The sequence below is a fragment of the Drosophila miranda genome (assembly GCF_003369915.1).
Source record: "Drosophila miranda strain MSH22 chromosome Y unlocalized genomic scaffold, D.miranda_PacBio2.1 Contig_Y1_pilon, whole genome shotgun sequence".
Taxonomy (NCBI): domain Eukaryota; kingdom Metazoa; phylum Arthropoda; class Insecta; order Diptera; family Drosophilidae; genus Drosophila; species Drosophila miranda.
Genome location: NW_022881603.1, coordinates 10,175,503 through 10,198,139, shown reverse-complemented (window position 1 = coordinate 10,198,139; position 22,637 = coordinate 10,175,503). Strand labels below are relative to the sequence as shown.

General features: G+C 42.7%; 1 protein-coding gene across 1 annotated transcript; it reads right to left on the bottom strand.

Moving 5' to 3' along the window:
* Positions 1-10,112: 10,112 nt before the first annotated feature.
* Positions 10,113-11,134, bottom strand: LOC117190428 (cytosol aminopeptidase-like). The gene is made up of 2 exons (XM_033395508.1): positions 10,409-11,134; positions 10,113-10,346 (listed from the first exon to the last, which is right to left on the bottom strand). The coding sequence occupies exons 1-2, from the start codon at positions 11,132-11,134 to the stop codon at positions 10,113-10,115; spliced, it is 960 nt and encodes a 319-aa protein (XP_033251399.1).
* Between the last annotated feature and the right edge of the window lie 11,503 nt (positions 11,135-22,637).

Sequence of the window (22,637 nt, the reverse complement as noted above, 5' to 3'; positions counted from 1 at the left end):
TTTATTTCTTTTGGTTATTTTTAGCCCGTACATTTCAATTTGCAATTTGTCTACTAGATATTTTATTTGGATTATGTCCTGGAATTTAACGGCTTGCATTAATAAATTTTGGTATAGTTCTTCGGTTTTAGTTACATTAACAGTTAGATAATGGTATTCGTAATTGATAGGTATGTTAATTGATCCAGTTTTGAATATCATATATCCGTTTTGGGATTTTATAGGATTTATTTCTATGTTTTGGCCCTGTGCCATTACGATGGTAATTATGAGGAAGATGAGGATTTTAATTGTGTTGAAGTTCGCCGATTCCATTAACTTCCTCGGTTTCTCTGGAATTATTATATTTGCTTTTATTAGATTTCTTCTTTTTCTTGAATTTTGATTTATAATGAGTTATTTTCCTACCCCTATTCTTTTCCTCATAATGTTTTTCGTCTACCTGTCTAATTTCGCCCGTCCTTTTGAAAGGATTTGTTACCTTAGGCTTAACTAGAGGTGATAGTTTATAGCGGGTATCTACTTCATACTCTATGCGGTTTTTATTTAATTGAGTGATTTTATTTACTTTATTTAGTTGGGTGTCATAATCAGGTGAGCCTGCATAAATGAATATATCAGCTGGTGTCCTATTTGTGATATTATGTTTGGTTTTATGATTATAAGTATAAAGAATTAATTCAAACTTCGTGAATCTATCTTCTGGGCTATCATCGCTAGATATTATTCTTAATTTTTCATTTACTGTTTTATGAAATCTTTCTACGTCAGATATTCCATTTTTGCTGGAAGTGATCTCTATTTTGACGTTTTCCGCATTCAGCCATGCTTGCAATGCTGTGCACATAAAAGCTGAATCTTTATCGGCTTTGATTTCAATTGGTTTGCCCATCTCGTTAAAAACTTTCATGATGGCTCTTTTTGCTTCTAACCAGTCACGACTTTTTACTTCTACAAGAGTGGCAAACTTCGAGTATACGTCAATACATGATAGGAACTGTTGGTTACCAACCATATAGAAATCTATGACGTATTTCTCTCTGATGTTCAGTATTTCCGGTGTAGTTTCGAATGCCAACTTCGTATTTCTATGCTCTGTTTTGGCAATATTACAAGTAGGACATTCGTTTATGATGTTTTGGATTAGTTTTTGATAATCCGGGTAATAGTATTTTCCCCTAAACCAATTGACGGTTTTCTCTATCCCTGGATGGAGTAAGCCTTTATGATTCTTTAATATGGTTTCTTTAAATTCATCGTAATTCTGAATATCTAGGAGTTTCGTGCTTGATTTAATAGCTTTGGTTATATTGTTAGAATTTATGATTTCTAAATAGGCTTTTTGGAATGGAGGAAAATCTATTTCGTTATGGAAATATAATGCGCTCTTTTTGGTGCATAGATATTCCTTTATTATATCCTTCGCTAAGGTGTTAGTCATTTCCTTATACGTGATCTTGATGATTAGCTTGTGAAAATAACGAATTGTTTCTACCTTATCTTCATTGCCTTTTATTAGCTCAATTTGCCGATTGTAATAGTTAATTGGTCTTTCCGTGATAGCAATGTGATTTAGATTGTCTTCCTGTGCGCTATGTACAGTTGCACCAACGCTATTGGAAGCTTCTCCAAGGAGATTTTCATTAATCTTTACCCTTGATAAGGCATCAGCTACATGATTTTCTTTGCCTGGTAGATATTTCATTTTAAAATCAAACTCATTCAGTTTTATTTTCCGCCTTTGTAATTTCATATTTGGCTCCTTGAGGTTGTTCAACCAAATCAAGGGTTTATGATCGCTTTGTATCTCGAATGTTCTACCGAACAGGTATGAACGGAAATACTTGGTTGCCCAAACGATCGCTTATAATTCCTTTTCGATGGCTGAATAGTTTATTTCATGTTCATTTAGGGTTCTGCTAGCGTAGCAGATCGGTTTGTGTTCTTGTGACAAAACCGCTCCCAATGCTATGTTACTAGCGTCGGTTGTTACCGTGAACAATTTGGCAAAGTCTGGGAACGCAAGGATAGGGTCTGAGGTGATGAGTACTTTTAGTCTCTCAAATGCCTCGACGTACTTGTCTTCCTTGGGGTCTATGACAGCTCCTTTCTTTGGTTTGAGGGTCATGGGTTTTGCTATGTTTGCAAAATTAGGAATGAATTTCCTGGGGAACCCGCACAGACCTAAGAATGACTTTATTTGTTTAGTCGTTTCTGGTATTGGAAATTTGACAATGGCAGAGATTTTACCTGGATTTGGTACTATTCCTTCAGTAGTGACTACATGACCTAGGAATTCGGTTTCCTTTTTCATGAATTCACATTTATCCATTTGTAGCTTCAAGTTGGCGTCTCTCAACTTTCCAAATACTCTCCTTAGTGACAACAAGTGTTCTTCCAATGAAGTGGAAAATATAATGATGTCATCTAAGTATACAAAGCAATCTTTGAAGATTTGATGGAAACCTTTTGCTAAATCGATTGTCGTAAAATACTGACATTTACCTAGTTTGTCTAGGATTTCATCCATTCGTGGAGTTGGGAATTTGTCCTTAACTGTTATTTCATTTAGACTTCTATAGTCTACTACCATTCGATATTTTTGCTTTCCTGAAGCATCTATCTTCTTCGGAATCATAGATATGGGCGAGCAGTAAGGAGAATTCGACTTTCGAATTATTCCCTGCCTGATCATATCTTTGATTTGCTGGTTTACCTCCTGCTCATGTATCTGGGTATATTTGTATGGTCGTCTGTAGACCGGGTCTTCATGTTGAGTTTTGATCTCGTGCTTGATTGTACTTATGAAAGTCAAATTGTCACCTTCTCTGTACTGCACATCCTTAAACTCATATAAGACCTTCTTTAACTCTTCCCTCTCTTCGTCGTTTAAGTGTTCCAATCTTAATTGATTACATTCCCTTAATTCACTGTCTAGAGCGGAAGCGAAGTATTGATCTCCCTCTGGAGATGGGTCAAGGCACTTAGGTGCGATCTTCTCTTCTTTTGTAGAGGGATCAGTGCACTTCTGTGCGGTCTTGCCGGCTTCAATAGCTTCTACACTCTGAATGATTGGGTACGACCTAGCTCCTAGTGTTACAGTGTCATTTCTGTAATCGATGACGGCTTTACTTGCCATCAAGTATTCTCTTCCTAATAAAATATCATAATTTTCGGAAAAGTTATGTATGTAGAACTTTTGTTCGGACGGACATGTTTTGTTCGCATTCCTCATTATACTCTTAGTTAAACGGACAGGTCCATTGATGGTATGGACCGTAAGGTTATCGTTTTTTATCTCGGAATCTGTATAATTTTCTTTCATGATGATACACCTTAATATTCTTTTATTAATGGTAATGTTTATATAGGGTCCTCCTCGGTTTCTTCCGAGGCGGCTTGATGAAAATTTACGTATAAATTCGTTTGGCCACTCTGGCTCTCCCTCCCTCTTTTAGTAGGTTGGTTGGGTCCACTCCCACTAGCTTGGATTTGAGATATTTGCTGATTGAATGGATTCTGAGCCCTACCTTGATTCAAGGAATTTTTGAACTCATTGTATAATCCAGGATTTTGGGAATTTTGATTTTGATTTGTTCGATTAGTCTGACCTGTTCCAGATGAACTCTGAGTTTGATTGTGATAGTTAGTAGTATTATAATTTGGATAATAGTTTCCAACATTCTTTCGATTTTATTGAGACGATTTCGATTGATCTTTATTTGTACCTGAATCTGTTGTACTAGCTTCGTACAATCCTTCTTCTTGTGCTGCCTTCTTAAGATTAGACAATGTGGTAATATCTTTTCTTGCTAAGGTCATGAACATTCTGTCAGGAAGTTTTCGAGTAATGACATCTTTAATTGTGTTGTTCAAAGCGTTTTTATAAATGACATTATTTTCTGGTATGTTTTCTAAGTTTAGCTTATTGTTTATTAATAATGCTTTTATCTCTAATTCTTCTATAAACTTACGAAGACTGCCGTTGAATCTGGTGGTGTATAGTTGTCGTAAGAGTTCTTCATATGGTGTGTGATTTTTGAACTCGTTGATTAGCGTCGTCTTCAGTTCGAGCCACTTGTTGGGTTGTATCATTTGCGATATGCGTTGTGCCTCTCCTGACAGTTGGATCTCGGTCGCTCCAAATAGGATCCTTTGTTGGCGAAGATCTTCAGTTGGATATAATCCGCATACATATTCGATTCGTTTGATAAATGAGCTTAGCTGTCCAGATGAACCGTCATAGGCAGGTATTTGTCTGATCGACAGCAGTGCCTGGTTCAAGTGGATTTCGCTCAATGATAGTGGTGGTAACGCCATGTTGTTGGTGTTGATTGGGTTTTGCTTTGTTTTCAGTAGTTTTTAACTTTATTTTGGTTCACTTGTAAGTTTTTTGATTTTGTATTTAGTGTTTCACTGTTCTTGGTGGATCACCATCTCCGCTTACTTCAGTTCACTTAATTTTAGTTTTGCAAATCGTATGTGCTCGTAACACATAGGTTCTTTGGCGGATTTCACAATTTTATTAACGATTCCGGGATTACGTGATCACAGTAATTAGAAATTACACAAGCTGACCATTACCGAAATATAGGAGTTAATTTTAAACGAAATCCTACCGACTGCGCCAGTTAAATATCCGCAACTCGAAATTTAGTTTTTAAAAAAGATTTTATTTTTAGTACTTAATTTCTTTATGTCACAAGATTGGTTGAATTCCCCGACTTAACTTTACGTCTGCTTGTCTCAAACGGAACTGATCTCTCTGCTGCTGGCTAGTTTCCATGAGCCCTTCTCTTGGAACTCCCGACTCTGGCTTCGGGCGTTGCTTTCCTCGGCTGCATCTTCGTGTCGGTGGCGTAAGTGCCTGGATCGATATTTGGGGATGCGTCGGCTTTGATGAAAGGCATCCACTGCTGGCGATCGGTGTTGCATTACATGACGGAGCTAGGAATGTGATACTCCTTGGTTTTATGTCTAGCTTTGATTGGTCCTCATGAGTGGCGTGATTCTAATGAATCGATTTCTCGAGAGTGGCGTGATTCTAATGTTGATGAAACAATGTGGTCCATTTTTTATATAATGGGGGGCCCTAGCTTAGAGTATGGGAAGAAACAGTTATTGATTCTTGAGTGGGGTCCTGTTACTGGTGTGGATGGGGTGGATGAATTGTACATAAACATAATGTGTATGGGATGTGGGGAATTATGGATATGTCACTATATATATCTATACCCTAATAATTTTCATGCTTTAAAATAATGAATTTATAACTAAACTTATATGATAATTAGGATTAAGGGAATATTACCCACAAATTAGAACCTAAGTCAATTGTTGTGTTTCTACAACTGCAACGTAATGAATTTTGAAATTGAAGTCTCCCATTATATTAAGATATGAATCGTTTTGAATTGAAATGAATCTTTAAAATCATAAAAATGGTCTGTCGAGTATCCGTGCCAGGATCTTATAAAATGTGGTAAATCTTAGTAAAGGATTCATCAAGGGACAATGCAAGAACTCGAACGAATTGTCATGGTAGGTTGGGTACAGAAGAGAGGGGCAATCAACACCTAGGTTCTCTCTAAATAGAAATGGTTCAGTAGGGCTTTTATTTGGCGTGTCGGCGCTATCAGTATTTCAGTTTACTTTGTTTTTGTATAATCACTTATAGTTTCCCGTAAAGTGCACTATTTAAATGTAGTGGAGTACGATAGTACAATTAGGTGAGGAAGAACCCCGACCATCCGGCGAGCTAGACCCGAGCCTAGCAAGAGTGCAAACGACCAACCCTATTTGTACGCCGTCCTTAAGTTCAGTCATAGTCATCTGCTGATATCAAGGGCCTATATATCTGTTTACATATATATAGTTAAATATCCGCAACTCGAAATTTAGTTTATAAAAAAGATTTTATTTTTAGTACTGTAAGATATGAATATTAGTTTATAAGATTTGAATATTAGTTTAAGATTTACTCATCGATAGTATTATAAGAAATACCAATGTACTCGATATATCGATACTTGTCGAGGACAATTGTCCTCGACAAGTATCGATATGCCAACACACATTCATTCGAATACGCCGACCAAGAAAGAAGAACATATAATAAAACCGTGCTATTTAAAGTTTACATATCAGGTGTGGGGTTTGCCCAAAAAAAAAAAAAACTGCGATGAACAATGCAGACATAAGAGCGAAAACCAAAAGTGAACTTAGCGACATATTGCGTAGCGACATAACATATATTTTGATCAAGATGGCAACATACACCAATTACGTACAGCAGTGAAAAAAATCATGGAAAACACGCATGAGCTAGGAAAGACGGCGCCAAGCGCAGACGAGACTATGCAGGCAGACATTTTTGCAGTCCCGGTTGAGCGCGAGATAGTAAAGCGGCGCCATAAGAATATGGTGAAAATGTGCAGAAGGCTCGAGAAGCATTCATGCCGCGACAAGACAACGCTTGTTCGAAATTGACCATGCGATCAGATGAATACGAAGAAGAATCGCGCCGTTTGCAGCAGTTGAAACAATTGTACGTTTCTCGCAAGCGCTTAGCTGATCTCAAATTAAGCATATTGAAAACGGAGAAAGAGGCTATGGAGTTGAAAACGCCGAGAGATTGCATCGACTTGACACACATTGATGCGTCCATTTTCTGGAGATGACGACCAGGCTGTAACCAGTTGGATAAGTAACTTTGAGGACATTATGAATTTCCATGGTGTATCCGAGTCCAAATGATGGATATTAGCGAAGCGGCTGCTAGGTGGATCGGCGAAGGCGTACATCGACCATGTGGCGCCTTTGACTTGGCAATTGATGCGAGCAGAATTGCTCAACGTCTTTGAGCAGAAAGTGACAGCGTGGGACATTGGAAAGCGACTGGAGGCACGGAAAATTGCAAATAATGAAAGCGCATTGCAATATTTCGTCGCAATGTGCAGCATAGCGCCGCAAGCAGACATGGCCACGAGCGATGTGGTCAAATTCATCGTAGAGGGACTGCAGGACAAGACGGGCATGGCAGCATCCATGCTATATTGCAGCACACTCAACGAGTTGCGTGACAAGATGGTCACCTATGATAAGGTCAGAAGAGCTCCTGGCGTCGTAGCAATTCGTAGCGAAGGTATGACAAAGGGAAAACTAAATGTGAGTATGGCAGTTGGGCAGCAGCAAGGTGGTGGCGCAATGCGTTGCTACAACTGTCGGCAATTTGAGCACGTTATGAAGGAATGCAGTCAGCCAAAGAGACCGGATGGGGCATGTTTTAACTGTTGGAGTACCAGCCACCTATATTCGCAGTGCCCGAAACGAAAGATGGCCACTAGGGTAGCTGCAGTTCAAGATGAGGAGCGACCAGGAGAAAAAAACAACGACGATTTAGCGGCTGTCCAGTTAATCACTTTATGACTTCCGTTTGGTGAACAAAGAGGCGTCAGTATTTTTAGTCTATTTGATACAGGAAGCCCTGTAAGTTTTATTCATAAGTCTTTGATACCGAAGTCGGCTATAGTTGAAGCCTATAATGAAGTTAGGAAATACTATGGACTAGGAGGACAACCAATTCCCATATGGGGAAAATTTAAGTGCCATATTGAATTTTGCACAAAGAAATATATCGTTTTATTAAACATCGTAGATGATAACATGCTGCCTTTGCCGGTATTGTTGGGACGCGATGCCCTTAAAGTTATTGAAGTAAAATTAGTTCATAAGAAAAATATCAATGCGAAGCAACACACATCATTAAGTTCGTTAAAGCAAAAAGCTATTAGTTTAACCTGCGCGTCTTTATTCACCGAACGTAAAAATAATATTAACATAAGACTATATGATAAGTTAGATGGTAATCAATCAGAAAGAAGCGAGCTAATCAAACGTTCTAATCCATTTAAAAATCAGACACAAGAAAACTCAAGGAATGACAAAATGGCCATCGAGAATATGAATCAAGGCGACGAATTCAGTAACTTTTGTGCGTCGGTAGAGATTGATGAAGAGGAACATATTAACGTAGGTTTCGAATTTGGCCTCACTCTTGCAGAAAAGTGTAGGGAAGTTATTAAGACATACTATTTACACAAAGAATTTGACTTTAAAGCACCACCAAAGTATCAGATGCAGATTCGTGTAACAGAAACAACACCATTTCATTGTACTCCGCGTCGTTTATCCTACCATGAGAGAGAGAAAGTAGCTGAAATAGTAGATGATCTGTTAGAAAAGAAAGTAATCCGTCATAGTGAGTCTCCTTATGCTTCCCCGTTGGTCCTAGTAAAAAAAAAATCAGGAGAACTTCGAATGTGTGTCGATTACCGTGGTCTGAACAAACGAATTGTTAAAGATAATTTCCCATTGCCCCTTATTGAGGACTGTCTTGAGTTTTTAGAAAACAAGTGCTGTTTTTCCATTATAGATTTGAAAAGTGGGTATCATCAAATAGGCGTACAAGAAAAATCAGTTCCGTATACATCGTTTGTGACACCGCAAGGACAGTATGAGTACTTGAGAATGCCATTTGGGTTAAAAAATGGATCCGCTATTTTTCAGAGATTTATTTCGGAGCTCTTGAGAGACTTTATTAGGAACAAAAGCATTGTAGTGTATATGGATGATATATTAGTAGCGACTAAAACAGTTGAAGAACACATGGATATATTAAAAAGACTATGCATTCGGTTTAGCGAGCAAAATTTAGAGATAAATCTAAAAAAGTGTAGGTTTGTAAATCGAAACATCGATTTCCTGGGGTATAAAGTTAATCAAAACGGAATAGTTCCTAGTGATACCCATATTGAGGCCTTGAAAAAATACCCAGTCCCTCAAAATGTAAAAGCACTGCACTCATGCTTGGGATTCTTTTCGTATTTTCGACGTTTCATGTTGTTATTTGCGACGACAGCTAAGCCCTTGGTGCAGTTGTTAAAAGAAGGTGGTCCGTTTCCCATGAATAGAGAACAGGTGAAGACGTTTGAAACTCTTAAGAATGCGTTGGCAAATCCTCCGGTATTAGCCATTTTTAGCCCAAATAGAGAAACGGAATTACATACAGACGCAAGTTCATACGGTTATGGCGCAATACTGATGCAAAGACAAGATGATGGGAAGATGCACCCTGTGTCCTATTATTCCGGCAAAACAACAGAAAGAGAATCACGTTATCATAGTTTCGAACTAGAGACATTGGCTATAATTTATGCATTGAGGCGTTCTAGAGCATATTTGGAGCATAGGTCCTTCAAAATAATCACGGATTGTAATTCGTTAGTACAGACGTTAACCAGAAAGTCAATTAGTCCTAAGATAGCACGGTGGTCCCTAGAGTTAGAGAACTATGATTACTCCATTATGCACAGACCTGGGGCCAGTATGACGCACGTTGATGCGCTGAGCAGACAAGATCAAGTGACGAATATGTTAGAGGATGGTTATAGAGTCAAATACGGTTTAGAAAAGTCTAATTTAGAAAAAGATGAGAGTAGAAAGCAATATACAAGGAATAGTGTAAGTAGAGACAACACTGGTAGTGAGCATAGAGGTACCGTAGAGAACCCTGTGATTAAGTGTAGAGAATTAAATATCAATAGAGAGCGTAGTAGTACCGTACAGAACCCTGCGATTGAGTGTGGAGAATCAAGTGCAGTAGGAAGTAGATTGGGAAATAGGTGGAAGTCTGATGATAGAGAGAACCTTGGTGGTGATTGTAGAGATAACATAGAGAATAGTGAATATAGGGAAAAGGATGGATGGAAGATTGAAATTAGAGATTTGAGCCAATGTAGAGGAAGCGTTAGCAATGTGGTGGGGGGAGTAAAGTACATTAGTAGTAGGAATTCAGATAAAGAGAAAAAATGTGTTGAGGATACAGTAGAGAGGGACAAGTTAGAGTTTCAGGAGGAAAGATTACTAAAATCATTGATAGTTGGGGTAGTAGGTGCAACGCCAGAAGATGTTGATTTGATATTGCAAACAGAACAGATGCGAGACAAGGAAGTAGTTAGGATTCGAAAAATGCTAGAGGATGGAATTGAAGTAGATTTTGAAATGATAGATGGTATTGTTTACAAGATGAGTTGTGAAAACAAACTATGTTTCTATGGCAGCGGATTGTAGCGCGTCAGCATGCCCACGTTGCGGATGTCCAGGTGGGCCCAGTCGACGCACGGCACTAGCTCGTGCAGAACGGCGGCAGCGATGCAGCTGGAGGCGGGGCCACGTCCGCGGTTGCTGATGTCAAAGGTGTCGTTCGGCATGATCAGCTCCTTGAAGTAGCGCCACAGGGGCAGACGCCAAACGCGATCCCCCGTAAGGGCACCGGCCTTCTCGAACTGCTTGTAGACGAAGTTCGAATTGCTGCTCCGCCCAGCGCTGGGCAGACGGCGTAGCCCACTGGAGCAATGTCCACGACCATGCGCGGCTTGTAGATCGTCTGGGCGTAGAGCAAGGGATCGGCCATGGCCATCACACCAGCCTTGCTGACGTCCACGAAGCTCAGCGGCTCGCAGCTGCCCTTGGCCACCATCAAGAAGCTGTTCAAGCTCTTGGACTCGATCCAGTCCACGCTGCGTACCTCCACGGATACCCCGCAGGGGCACAGGGCATCCACCGTTGACTGGGCGAAGATTGTGGGCGTCATCTGATTGGCCGGCGTATCGGCCAGGCGACGGGCCAGGTTCTGCGATTCGGCCTTGAACAGGCCCCGCATCCAGGCATCCGAGTCGGGAGAGTCGTACAGCTCCAGTTTGGAAATGAGTGTGCGGTCCCGACGGCGCTTGTTGGTGTTGTAGCGCCAGACGGCCAAGGCGCTCCCCTCGGCCGCCTGCTCCATCGACTCCATCGACTCCACGAAGACATCTGTGCAGCCCTGCAGTTGAAGGGCACGAGCCCCCACGCCAGCAGCGACGCGAGCGTTCTCCATTCCCTCGTCGATCATCTCCAGGTCGTTGAAGCCGGCCCCCTCCTGTCCCACGCCGACCACGGCCACCGCACGGAACTCCGCATCCACGTTCATAAAGACACGGCCTTTTCCCAGCTGGCCACTCAGGCCCGTCTCGCGTATGAGATCAGTGATCTTACCCTGGACGCGATCGTCAAACTTCTCGCCGGATTGTGTCATCTTTGGCTGGCGGTCGCCCTCCTTTGCGTACACGCCCACCACAACGCCTTTGATCACCGAGTCACATTTCTATGTACCAATGTGTATGGAAGAGCAGTTGATAAGGCGGTCACACGAAAAACTAGGACATCTGGCCGCAGAGAAGTGCGTGAGTGACCTTTTGAGGACCTACTGGTTTCCGTCAATGAGAAGTAAAGTGACAAGGTTCATCGGAAGTGTCTACCGTGTATACTACACTCGATGCCTAAAACAATCCATAACAGAACGCTCCATAGTATCCCAAAGTCGTGTGTTCCTTTTCATACCCTACATGTTGATCATTTGGGTCCGTTGCCGAGTATTAGACCTAAGCGAAAACACCTCCTTGTGGTAATAGATGCATTCAAATTGTTCCCGGTTAATAGTACCAGCACGCCGGAAGCGAAGGATGCCTTAAGTAAATATTTTGATTTCTATAGTCGCCCTACTAGGATAATATCAGATCGTGGGACCTGTTTCACCTCGTTAGAGTTCTCTAGTTTTCTGCAGGAGAGAGGGATAGAGCACATTAAGGTAGCTACAGGTGCACCGCAGGCGAATGGCCAAGTGGAGCGGGTGAATCGTGTTCTTACTCCTATGTTAGGAAAACTGTCAGAGCCCCTTGAGCAAGCCGATTGGTATAGGTTGATGAGCAAGGTAGAGCACGCCATTAATAACTCCGTTAACAGCAGTCCGAAAAAGACACCTAGCACAATGTTATTTGGAATACCCCAGAAAGGACCCGTTGTAGATGAATTAACCGAATACCTAGAGGAGAAGTTAGCGTCAGAACTTAGAGAGTTGGAAACTATAAGAGAAATAGCAAGTGAGAACATACGGTTGTCGCAGAAAAGAAATGAGAAGATGTATGCCCATAAACATAGAGCCCCATTAAAGTATGAACCTGGTGACTATGTAGCAGTCCGGCATGTGGACACAACCCCGGGGATCAATAAGAAGTTCGCACCAAAGTATCGAGGACCGTACAGGATCAATAGAGTATTGGATAATGATCGTTATGAGGTTGTCGACATTGAGGACTGTCAGTTGACGAAGTATATTAGAACCAGCAAGGCTTAAACCCTGGGTAGAGTGTAAGGATAAAACCATGGTCTCATGTTGTTAATCGATGAAATAGTATGTTAAGTAAGACAATACCGAATAAGAAATGTTTAACCAACTGTATGCCTTAGTGTGTAGATCGTGGGCGATCTGTAGTCAGGTTGCCCGAATGTAAGATATGATTATTAGTTTATAAGATTTGAATATTAGTTTAAGATTTACTCATCGATAGTATTATAAGAAATACCAATGTACTCGATATATCGATACTTTCGAATTCGAATTCGAATACGCCGATCAAGAAAGAAGAACATATAATAAAACCGTGCTATTAAAAGTTTACAGTACTTAATTTCTTTATGTCACAAGATTGGTTGAATTCCCCGACTTAACTTTACGTCTGCTTGTCTCAAACGGAACTGATCTCTCTGCTGCTGGCTAGTTTCCATGAGCCCTTCTCTTGGAACTCCCGACTCTGGCTTCGGGCGTTGCTTTCCTCGGCTGCATCTTCGTGTCGGTGGCGTACGTGCCTGGATCGATATTTGGGGATGCGTCGGCTTTGATGAAAGGCATCCACTGCTGGCGATCGGTGTTGCATTACATGACGGAGCTAGGAATGTGATACTCCTTGGTTTTATGTCTAGCTTTGATTGGTCCTCATGAGTGGCGTGATTCTAAAGAATCGATTTCTCGAGAGTGGCGTGATTCTAATGTTGATGAAACAATGTGGTCCATTGTTTATATTATGGGGGGCCCTAGCTTGGAGTATGGGAAGAAACAGTTATTGATTCTTGAGTGGGGGGGTCCTGTTACTTGTGTGGATGGGGTGGATGAATTGTACATAAACATAATGTGTATGGGATGTGGGGAATTATGGATATGTCACTATATATATTTAAACTCTGGTACACTACACATTTAAACTTTTATTGTTTGTGGTTTTTGCTGAAGCATCGTTAGACTGGAATCTCTTATGACTCCTTGATGGGGTAAATAATATTTCCCATCTTCTTTGGATGGGAATGGGTAGGTATGTGGTTAAAATATAATTTAAAAAAGAAAAGGATCTAGAAGATTCAAAACACCAAGCTATAGCGCGATTTTATAGTTTAGAAAGAAAGCTCAGCAATAATAAAACATTAAAAGAAAATTATGTAAAGTTCATGCATGAATATAAAACACCAAGCTAATGTCATTTATAAAAACGCTTTGAACAACACAATTAAAGATGTCATTACTCGAAAACTTCCTGACAGAATGTTCATGACCTTAGCAAGAAAAGATATAACCACATTGTCTAATCTTAAGAAGGCAGCACAAGAAGAAGGATTGTACGAAGCTAGTACAACAGATTCAGGTACAAATAAAGATCAATCGAAATCGTCTCAATCAAATCGAAAGAATGTTGGAAACTATTATCCACATTATAATACTACTAACTATCACAATCAAACTCAGAGTTCATCTGGAACAGGTCAGACTAATCGAACAAATCAAAATCAAAATTCCCAAAATCCTGGATTATACAATCAGTTCAAAAATTCCTTGAATCAAGGAAGGGCTCAGAATCCATTCAATCAGCAAATATCTCAAAACCAAGCTAGTGGGAGTGGACCCAACCAACCTACTAAAAGAGGGAGGGAGAGCCAGAGTGGCCAAACGAAGATGGACGTAAATTTGCATCAAGCCGCCTCGGAAGAAACCGAGGAGGACCCTATATAAACATTACCATTAATAAAAGAATATTAAGGTGTATCGCTGACTCGGGATCATCGATCAACATCATGAAAGAAAATTATACAGATTCCGAGATAAAAGACGATAACCTTACGGTCCACACCATCAATGGACCTCCATATGTCCCAAGTTTTTATATACATGCATGAACTTTACATAATTTTCTTTTAATGTTTTATTATTGCTGAGCTTTCTTTCTAAACTATAAAATCGCGCTATAGCTTGGTGTTTTGAATCTCCTAGATCCTTTTCTTTTTTAAATGGTATTTTAACCACATACCTACCATTCTCATCTCTTCTTGTTGTTTCCAAGAAATGCTCCTCGCAAACATCTTCTTCTACGTCATTCTTTTCACTTTCCAATTCCCAGAACCGCTCTAAGTCCCCAACTTCAATTGTTGTCGCCACAATAAATTTATCACCTTTTGATTTGGTGCAACCGGATATAATCCATCCGAATTCTGTATTTTGTCTAAGTAGACCGTCTATTTTTACTACTCCGTCTTTTAAAATCTGGGTATACAAATCTATCCCAATTATTACATCTACCCTTCTTGGTTTGTTAAAGTTAGGGTCTGCTAACACATAATCTTGCCACTTAGTTTTATCAATATTGAAAGACTTTAATGGTAAAGCTTTCATCAATTTCGGAAGAATAATTGCTTCAATATTTAGAGGACCTTTATTATAATCACGAGTTTTTACCGATAAAGTAACTTTGTACTTTGAAGTCCAAGAGTCTGTAGATGACACTCCACTTACCTCGCTGTTCGCTCTTTTTATACCCGATACTCAAAATGAGTATTGGGGTATATTAGATTTGTGGTAAAAGTGGATGTGTGTAACGTCCAGAAGGAATCGTTTCCTACCCCCTAAAGTATATATATTCTTGATCAGCATCAATAGCCGAGTCGATTGAGCCCTGTCTGTCTGTCCGTCCGTCCGTCTGTCCGTCTGTCTGTCTGTCCGTCCCCTTCAGCGCCTAGTGCTCAAAGACTATAAGAGCTAGAGCAACGATGTCTTGGATCCAGATTTCTGTGATATGTCACTGCAACAAAAATATTTCAAAACTTCGCCCCGCCTACTTCCGCCTTCACAAAAGACGAAAATCTGTGGCATCCACAATTTTAAAGATATGAGAAAACCAAAAACGTAGAATTGTAGAGAATGACCATATCTTTAAGACTGCGGAATCTGAATTGGATCGCATTATTATTATAGCCAGCATCAAGAAAACAATTTCATTTTTTCTCGCCCTGTCTCTCTCTAACACACACGTAGCATAGGCGGCTTTGCTTAGAGTAAAACATTAGCGCCTAGATCTCAGAGACTACAAAAGCTAGAGCAACCAAATTTGGTATCCACACTCCTAATATATCGGACCGAGACGAAATTGTTTCAAAATGTCGCCACACCCCCTTGCGCCCCCGCAAAGGACGAAAATCTGGGGCATCCACAAATCTCAGAGACTATTAAGGCTAGAGTAACCAAATTTGGTATCCGCACTCCTGTTAGATCTTACTATAAAACGTGTATCTCAAAATTTCGCCCCACCCCCTTCCGCCCACACAAAGGACGAAAATCTGTTGCATCCACAATTTTGCACATTCGAGAAAACTAAAAACGCAGAATCATAGATAATCACCATATCTATCAGATTGCTGAATCTGGATCAGATCAGATCATTTTTATAGTCAATAGAAACAAATCAATTTGCAGTGGCTACGCAGCGCCCGACGTCACGCTCAGACTGATTTTCTGTCTCTCTCGCAAGCACTCTTTGTCGTGTCGTTTAATATTAGCGGCGTCTGCCGGAGGAGAGCCATACTGACTTAGTATCGGGTATAACCGTAGAGTTGCGGTGTCCGCAGCAACTCACAACGTTCCCCCTCGTTCGTACTAAGTTTAATATTTTCGCAGCTTCTTCTGAAATTATGGTACATTGCGACCCACAATCAATGAGAGCTCTAAGGTTTTGATAGCCACCATTCCTTGCCCTTACTTTTATAAGTGCTGTTGCTAAGAACGCTTGTTCTTTTGTCAAGCAAGTGTTAACATTTTCCCTCTTTTCGTAGGGAATATGGAGCATCGTATGATGAGGTTTTTTACAAATCCCACATAAAATTTCAGAAAAAGCATTTCTTATACATATCATGCCTACAGCATTTTGTGCAAAGGCGCTGTTTTTTAATAAACTGGCCTCTATCTATCGGACTCATTCCCTTAAACTTATAGCAGTGAATTATGGTATGGCCTGCCATTTTACATAACGGACAATTTTCTTTTATTTTACCATATTGCACTACTTTTTTCAACGGTTTCCACTCTTTATCCTGCGACGTGTAAAGAGAAGTGTACCGTTGTTCTAAAAATTCCATCACATCTGGCAATGCTTGGATCTCTTTTGTCCTTTTTATATGACTTTCATATAATTGTAAGGTATCTTTGTTGAATTTTTTCAACACAATGTGCGCGAAAATCACATCAACTTCTTCTGTTAAGTGTGACTTTAATTTAATTAAATGTATTGACTCGTTTATAGAATTAGAAAACCATTTAATATGTTTCGCTGAATCGTGATCTAGCATTGGTAAGTCTAGTAAACGATTCAGCTGATCCGAAAAAATTTTTCGCTTATTTTCATAACGCTTGGTCAGCAATTCCCAAGCGGCATTATAATTCTCCAGCGGCCCAGTTAAAAGGTGAGCTACCATACTCCGTGCCTCACCCTTTATCGCGATTTTCAAATAATTGAATTTTAGAGATGTACTCAGACTAGGTTAGGTTAGGTTCAGGCGGTAGCCTGGGGAGTGATGAAACCCTCCCAAGCTCACTTGGACCTGTAGAAGGTTCGTTGTGGTGCCGCATGGGCGTGTGCCCCTTCCCAGTGCCTAAAAAACCGTGGAGAAACAGGCTGTTGCAAATTAAGGACAGTCCCATCCGGAGGCTTGGATGAATCTGGACAAGGTGCCCGGTTTGATTTCGGACAGGTCCGAAATGTCAGTGAGGAAAGCGGCCCCGAGAATACGAAGACGACGATTTCCAAGGGCCGGGCAGTGGCAGTAGAAGTGGGGGACCGATTCCACCTCTTCCTCGTCGCGACAACTCCTGCAGAAGTCGTTATGAGGGATTGACAGTCTAGAGGCATGAGTGCCAATCTGCCAGTGTCCCGTAATGGCTCGAGTAACTGCAGAGCACTGTGCTCTGCTGAGCCTATACAGCTCGGCTGAGCGCTTCTTCGATCGATATGGCCATATCAATCTTGAGATTTTACAGGAAACGGTTTGCTGCCATCTCCTATTGGCATTTTGCTCGAACAATTCGTGCGTGAGGAGCCTGCACGTAGCCAGAGGCATCGCTACCTGCTCCCTCTCCATAAGGAGAGGAATTGTAGTACCCTGCCTTGCTAGCTCGTCGGCGGCGTCGTTCCCCTCGATGTCCCTGTGGCCTGGGACCCATATAAGGAAAAGGTCTAACTGATCTGCGATCTCGTGCAGAGACCTGCGGCAGTCATTTACAGTCGCTGAGTTCGACGATATTGAGCCTAGAGCTTTAATAGCTGCTTGGCTGTCCGAGAAAACGCACACTAAGTGCGTGTCTAGAAGTAGTTTGGAGACGATGGAAATGGCCTCCTTGATGGCTACAACCTCCGCTTGGAACACACTGCAGTGGTCCGGGAGCCTGAAGCAATGACTGATGTTCAGCTCGCTGCAGTAGACTCCGCCTCCCACGCGGCCGTCTAACTTTGAGCCATCAGTGTAGAAGTGAACCGCATTTGCGGGTCCTGGTTCGCCCATCTCCCAGTCCTCCCTAAGTGGGATTGATACCTGGAAAGGCGTCGAGAGGTGATCACTAGGGATCATCTGTCCTCTCTGGTAATTGCGGGTGTCTCGTCAGGATTCCCGAGTGCCCAACTGCGGACGCTTTCCACAGTCTGGCCTCTCTCATTCTGAGTGCGGAAAGTGTTGCCACTTTCTTTCCCATGAGATCTATGGGAAGGAGGTCCAGCACAGTATCCAGGGCTTCCCCTGGAGTAGTGCGTAGCCCGCCAGTTATGCATAGCTCTGCCATGCGTTGAACTCTGCTGAGTTTATTGAGGCATGTCCTTTTGTCTAAGGCTGGCCACCATACTACCGCTCCATAGAGCATGATCGGTCGTATGATGGTGGTGTAAAGCCACCGAACTATATAGGGGGTCATTCCCCATCTTAGTCCGATGGCTTTCCTGCAAGTATAGAGGGCTACTGTGGCCTTCTTTACTCTATCCTCTATGCTCAATTTCCAATCGAGCTTTCTATCGAGGATTAGACCAAGCTACTTGGCGTTGTTGCTGAAGATTAGCGCTTCCCCACATAGTCTTGGGGGAATCAGTGCCGGAACTTTGTACTTCCTAGTGAAGAGCACCAGTTCCGTTTTAGACGGGTTGACGCCTAGACCGCATTTGTCTGCCCATTTTGACATCTTCATGAGAGTGCTTGTCAGGCACTCACACAGCGTCTGCGGGAATTTACCCGAGAATGCTATAGCAACATCGTCCGCATACGCCACCACGCGGCAGCCACCCCCCTCTATCTCCCGTAGCAGTTCGTTCACTGCCACGTTCCATAGGAGGGGCGAGAGGACTCCGCCCTGCGGGGTGCCTCTACTGACAAATCTGGTGGACGTTGACGTCCCCAGTGATGCCTCAACCGTCCTGCATTGTAGCATCTGATCGATCAGGCTCACCGTCCGGGAGTCAACCTCCAGGTCCGTCAGTGCACCCGTGATGGCGGTCGGGAGGATGTTATTAAAGGCGCCTTCTATGTCGAGGAAGGCTACCAGGGTGTACTCCTTACAGTGGAGGGACGCTTCTATGATCGATGTGTTCGTGTGTAGGGCCGTTTCGGTGGATCTTCCTTTCCGATAGGCATGCTGGGAGTCTGAGAATAGACTAGGCAACACTTGAGGCAACGGAGGGAGCCGCGATGTAGTGTGGTCTGTTTTCATCGGAGCCGGGAAAGTGGGTGTTAAGGAGAAGTTTTAGCGACTCATTGCTGGACGTTGTCCATGATTGGTCGGCGTTCTTCAGGTAGCCCAGAGTGGGTGTAGTCTTCGAGAGAACTTTGTGCAAGCGCGAGGCTTCCGAGTTATTCTCAATGTCGCTACAGAACTTACGCCATGAGGCGCGTTTGGCTTTCCTCAGTTCTTTATTGTAAACTGACAGACTGGCCTTGTAATCGGCCCAGTTCTGCTCAGCGTTTTCAGCCTTAGCTTTATTGAAGAGTCTTCGGGAGGCTTTCCGGAGTCCCCTCAGTTTCGGATTCCACCATTCAGGTTTCTTCCGGCCTCTGCTCTTGCTAGAGGGGCAGGATTTATCGAGCGCCTCATTGCAGGCGTCGGTAAAGAGTTTAACAAGATGAGTCGTGGCTTCCCTGGAGATCTCCTCCTCAGGTGGAGGCTCAGGGAGAACACGACAGAGGTGGTCTGAGTACCGAGCCCAGTTTGTCCGCCTAAGGTTCCGAAATTGAGCTGGTCTCGGTAGTGAAAAAGAGAATACGGTTTCCACGTACCTGTGGTCCGAGAAGGAGTGCTCTTCCAGGACCCTCCAGGATACGATGTTCCCGTGTAACTCATAAGAGGCAAGTGTGAGGTCCAGGACCTCCTTGCGGTTTTTAATAATGAAGGTGGGATCACTCCCCCTATTTAAAAGGACCATCTGAGTGGTCAGTAAATAGTTGAAAAGGTACTCACCCCTTTCGTTGGTGTCAGTGCTTCCCCACTGGCAGTGGTGTGCATTGGCGTCGCACCCTGCGATTAGGCCGGTGTCCTTGGCCTCGCAGTCTGTGATTAGCGCCCTGAGCGCCTGTGGAGGGGGTCTGGTTGGTCGTGACCCATGTACGTGGAGCAGATTCTCAGTGAGCACGCCTGGCCTTCGAGGCTCACTGCTGTTTGGTCTTCATTGCTGAAATTTGGGAGCAAAAATAAGTGCAAATCTCTTTTTGCAAGGATGCAGGTGCGAGTTTCACCTGCGGAGTCAGCTACGTATAGCTTATAGTCAGGAGTCCTCAGACCAGAGACCCTGTTTCCGAGTATCCAGGGCTCCTGAATGAGGACTATGCCGGCTCCACCCTTGGCTAGGTGGAGCAGGAGAGCAGCGCATGCTGCCTTACAATGGTGGAGGTTTATCTGCAAGAGTATCAGTGACATTCCTGAGGTTCACCTCCACCATTGTCCTGTCGTGGTCGCTCTCCGAAGAGTCCAGCTCCTCCGCGACCCCGATGTGCTTGAGATTGTACTCAGACTATCTCTGTTATGAATTAATTCACAAAATATTTGTGAAAAGCCGTCCCACTCTTTTTCTTCGCCCGAGAATGTGGGTACTTCCACTTTCGGAAGATCAGGCAAATCGATATCTTCTTTTTTTACCGTTGCCCCTTTAGTATCCATGCTGTTTTCTTCAGCAATGATTTGCATCCTAACTTCTAGGTTGCTCAACATGCTTTGAATATCAAAGTCCAACTCGACGATCTGCTCGTTGAAGCTGTCGTTTGTTTCATAGCTATGATTAAACTCCTCAATTTTTGAGCTCAGTTTTTTTACTGAGGAACTCAATTTTTTCCTTTCTCATTCTACACTCTCCCATTTTAGCCTGATCAAACCTCTGTATGGTTTGCTCTAAATATGTCCTTAGGTTTTCCACTATTCTGTCGATTTCCTCAGATACTTTTTCTATGCTATTGTCAATTTTGGGCTCTATGTTTTCCTTCAAAGTTCCAGTCTCCACTGGTTGTAAGTTTGTTTTTTCTACCTTCCCTTTCGTTAACGTTTCATTATTTTTTGACTCTACATACTTTTTATGTATGTCCTCTATATTTTTAATCATTTTTTCGTACTGCTGTCTCTTAAAGTAGTCATGATCGACTACTCCATATGTTAACAGTGCAGAATTATTGCCTCTAACTTTGATTTTAAGGTCTCCTAACCTTTGGATTACATCGCTGGTCAAATGACCAGCTTCAATCTTTTTAATCTCCCTTGCTATCGCTGCTTGAGCCTCTAATAACTTAATTATTTGTTCCGACAACATCTTAGTTTAAAAATTTTTTTTTTTGTACTTTTACTTAATTAGGCTTAAGCTTAATGGAAAAGACTCAGCGACAGGCTCTGCTCTGTATTACAGGGGCGCTGAGGTCAACCCCAACAAAAGCACTCGAAACTGTACTCGGAATCGACCCCCTGGACATTCACGCTCGCCTGATTGCGGGAAAGGCAGCACAGCGCCTCATAGCATCAGGAAATCTATCGCCACAAGGATACGGGCATAGTTCAATCGGCAGGGAAATGACCAGATCAACTGATTACATGACCCCCCAAACTTGCCTTGACGTCAAAACAACCACATCTTTGGGACCTGAAGACTGGAAAATTGGAAGGGACCAAACTGAGCACCTCAATATATACACAGACGGCTCCAAGATGGACGGAGGAGTAGGAGCGGGCCTATACTGTACAGACCCTGAGATAAGGCTGTCGTATAAGCTACCGGACCAATGCAGCATATTCCAGGCAGAAGTTTTTGCCATCGGGAAAGCAGCGGAGGTCGCTCTCCTCACAGAACGAGCACACGATGCGGTCAACCTATTCGTCGACAGCCAAGCGGCGATAAGATCCATGCAGTCGTCCGCGGTCAGTTCCAGAAGTGTCTTGGCGAGCAGGGAGGCATTAGACATCCTAAGCACGACAAAGACAGTGCGGATCGAAGGAAACGAAGCGGCGGACGTACTAGCTAAGGAAGGCGTCGGGCTGGAGAATAGGAGAACCGAGAACGTGCCTGATAGCAGGTGGAGGAGTACCACCACCTGCAGAACCTCGAAGATAACGTGCAAGGAGCGCAACGAGAAACTTAGCCACTACCTACTGCACCTACCACGAAAGGACTGTAGATTGCTAGTGGGAATACTAACAGGTCACTGTCTGGCTGCTGCACATGCAGCAAAGCTAGGCATCACCAACAGAGACAGTTGTAGGAAATGTGAGGAACCTGGGGCTATCGAAACCCTGGAACATCTCATCTGCAACTGTCCGGCTCTCTCAAGGGCAAGGAGGAGATACCTGGGCGCCCCAGTGTTGGCATCACTGGAAGATGCCTCCAAAAGGACGCCACAGGAACTGCTGGCCTATGCTAAAAACACCTCGATTCTCGGGGAATATTAAAACCACATTAACACTCCCGCGACGGTTCATACACCCCCCCATCCGGATAACTAACGGCCATATTGGCCTATGCGTGGCCCCGCTGAGGGCCGTCCGGGTTAACCTAACCTAACCTAATTAGGCCTTAAAACAATTTGAAATATGAGACTTAGCTGATGAATTCTGCTTCTGCTCTTGTTGTTACTGCTGCCTCTGAAGTCGCTGCTGCTGATACCGCTGTTGCTGATGCTGGTGTTGCCTCTGCTTACGTCGCTGCTGCTGATATCGCTGTCGCTGCTGCTGGTGTTGCCTCTGCTTAAGTCGCTGTCGCTGATCTTCCTGTCGCTGCAGTTATTGTTGCTGGCACAGTGGGCACACACAAACCCATTTATATATTTCTTTTTCACAGTCACAGTTATTTGCCCTGATATCAAGGGCCTATATATCTGTTTACATATATATAGTTAAATATCCGCAACTCGATTTTAAGTTTTTTAAAAAAGACTTTTATTTT